A 1528-nucleotide genomic window follows, 5' to 3' on the forward strand; every position below is an offset into this window, starting at 1 on the left:
AACAAGAGAAAACTTTTATTTATTGTATCTCGTCTCATATCTCGTCAATACAATAGCAACAACAAGAGAAAACTTTTATTTATTGTATCTCGTCTCATATCTCGTCAATACAATAGCAACAACAAGAGAAAACTTTTATTTATTGTATCTCGTCTCATATCTCGTCAATACAATAGCAACAACAAGAGAAAACTTTTATTTATTGTATCTCGTCTCATATCTCGTCAATACAATAGCAACAACAAGAGAAAACTTTTATTTATTGTATCTCGTCTCATATCTCGTCAATACAATAACAACAAGAGAAAACTTATTTATTGTATCTCGTCAATACAATAGCAACAACAAGAGAAAACTTTTATTTATTGTATCTCGTCTCATACTAATACAATAGCAACAACAACAACAACAAGAGAAAACTTCTTACCCTGTTCTTTTTTTTGTCTGGTTTATCAGTTTTCTCATTTTCATTGTCTTTACTCTCTACAAATGTAACGGACCATAATATAAACCATTTTAAAAAAACTATTTTAACACAGACTTAAATACGCACTAAATCAATAAGATATGTGACAGAAAACAAAGAGAACAGATTTTTACACAACAACAAGTAATCACATAGTTTTTTCTGTAAATTATAGAGTCTAATACAAGTATGTATTAATAATTAACATCTATGGATCTAAAATTCTAAACATTATCTATGAATTTAGTAGCTTCTAAGAATGATGAGTTAAATACTTTACAAAACAAGTCATTGTTATTTTGAGATTTAAAACCATTTTTTTTTTCAATATCGCACGTTAGTTCAGACAGGAGAGTAAAATCAGTTCAATCACACTTTGGCCACAAATTTCCAAAACTTATTAATCTGGTAAGTTTGTGTTTAATACTATTTACTCTCTTACTTTTTTTGTTTTCAAAAAACATGCAATCATTTTAACAAACAGAATTTACACTGACTAAATTAAAATTAATTAATACAAAAGGAAGAACAAACTGACACTAGAGTACAAAACTAAGGAATATAAAACTCAACAGAAACTATTATTTCAAACGTAACAACTCTAGATAATTATAGTCAAACAGTAAACGAGGTGAAGTCATAGTATCAATTAAACATAAATAATTTAAAATATGGAAGTCGAAACAAATAAAAACTCAGATAAAATATTGATACAAAAAGTAAGTTATAACTTATTCCTTTACACTGGTCGTCAGCTATTCCTGTAATAAACACACAACTGTCACACCTGCTGCTTTACACTGGTCATCAGCTATTCCTATAATAAACACACAACTGCTTATTCCTTTACACTGGTCGTCAGCTATTCCTGTAATAAACACACAACTGTCACACCTGCTGCTTTACACTGGTCATCAGCTATTCCTATAATAAACACACAACTGCTTATTCCTTTACACTGGTCGTCAGCTATTTCTATAATAAACACACAACTGTCACACCTGCTGCTTTACACTGGTCATCAGCTATTCCTATAATAAACACACAACTGCTTATTCCTTT

The 1528-nt window shown here is 29.5% G+C and overlaps 1 protein-coding gene across 1 annotated transcript in view; it reads right to left on the minus strand.

Moving 5' to 3' along the window:
• LOC111084234 (condensin complex subunit 2-like) overlaps positions 1-1334 on the minus strand; it is a gene marked incomplete at both ends in the record, with an annotated part of 4533 nt that extends 3199 nt beyond the window's left edge. Inside the window, 2 exons of the mRNA XM_022381003.1 lie at positions 428-483; positions 1254-1334. Of these exons, the coding sequence (XP_022236711.1) occupies positions 428-483; positions 1254-1334 (137 nt within the window). The remainder of the gene's footprint in view (positions 1-427; positions 484-1253) is intronic.
• Between the last annotated feature and the right edge of the window lie 194 nt (positions 1335-1528).

The sequence above is a fragment of the Limulus polyphemus genome, unplaced genomic scaffold (genome assembly GCF_000517525.1).
Source record: "Limulus polyphemus unplaced genomic scaffold, Limulus_polyphemus-2.1.2 Scaffold15012, whole genome shotgun sequence".
NCBI classification, from domain to species: Eukaryota; Metazoa; Arthropoda; class Merostomata; order Xiphosura; family Limulidae; genus Limulus; species Limulus polyphemus.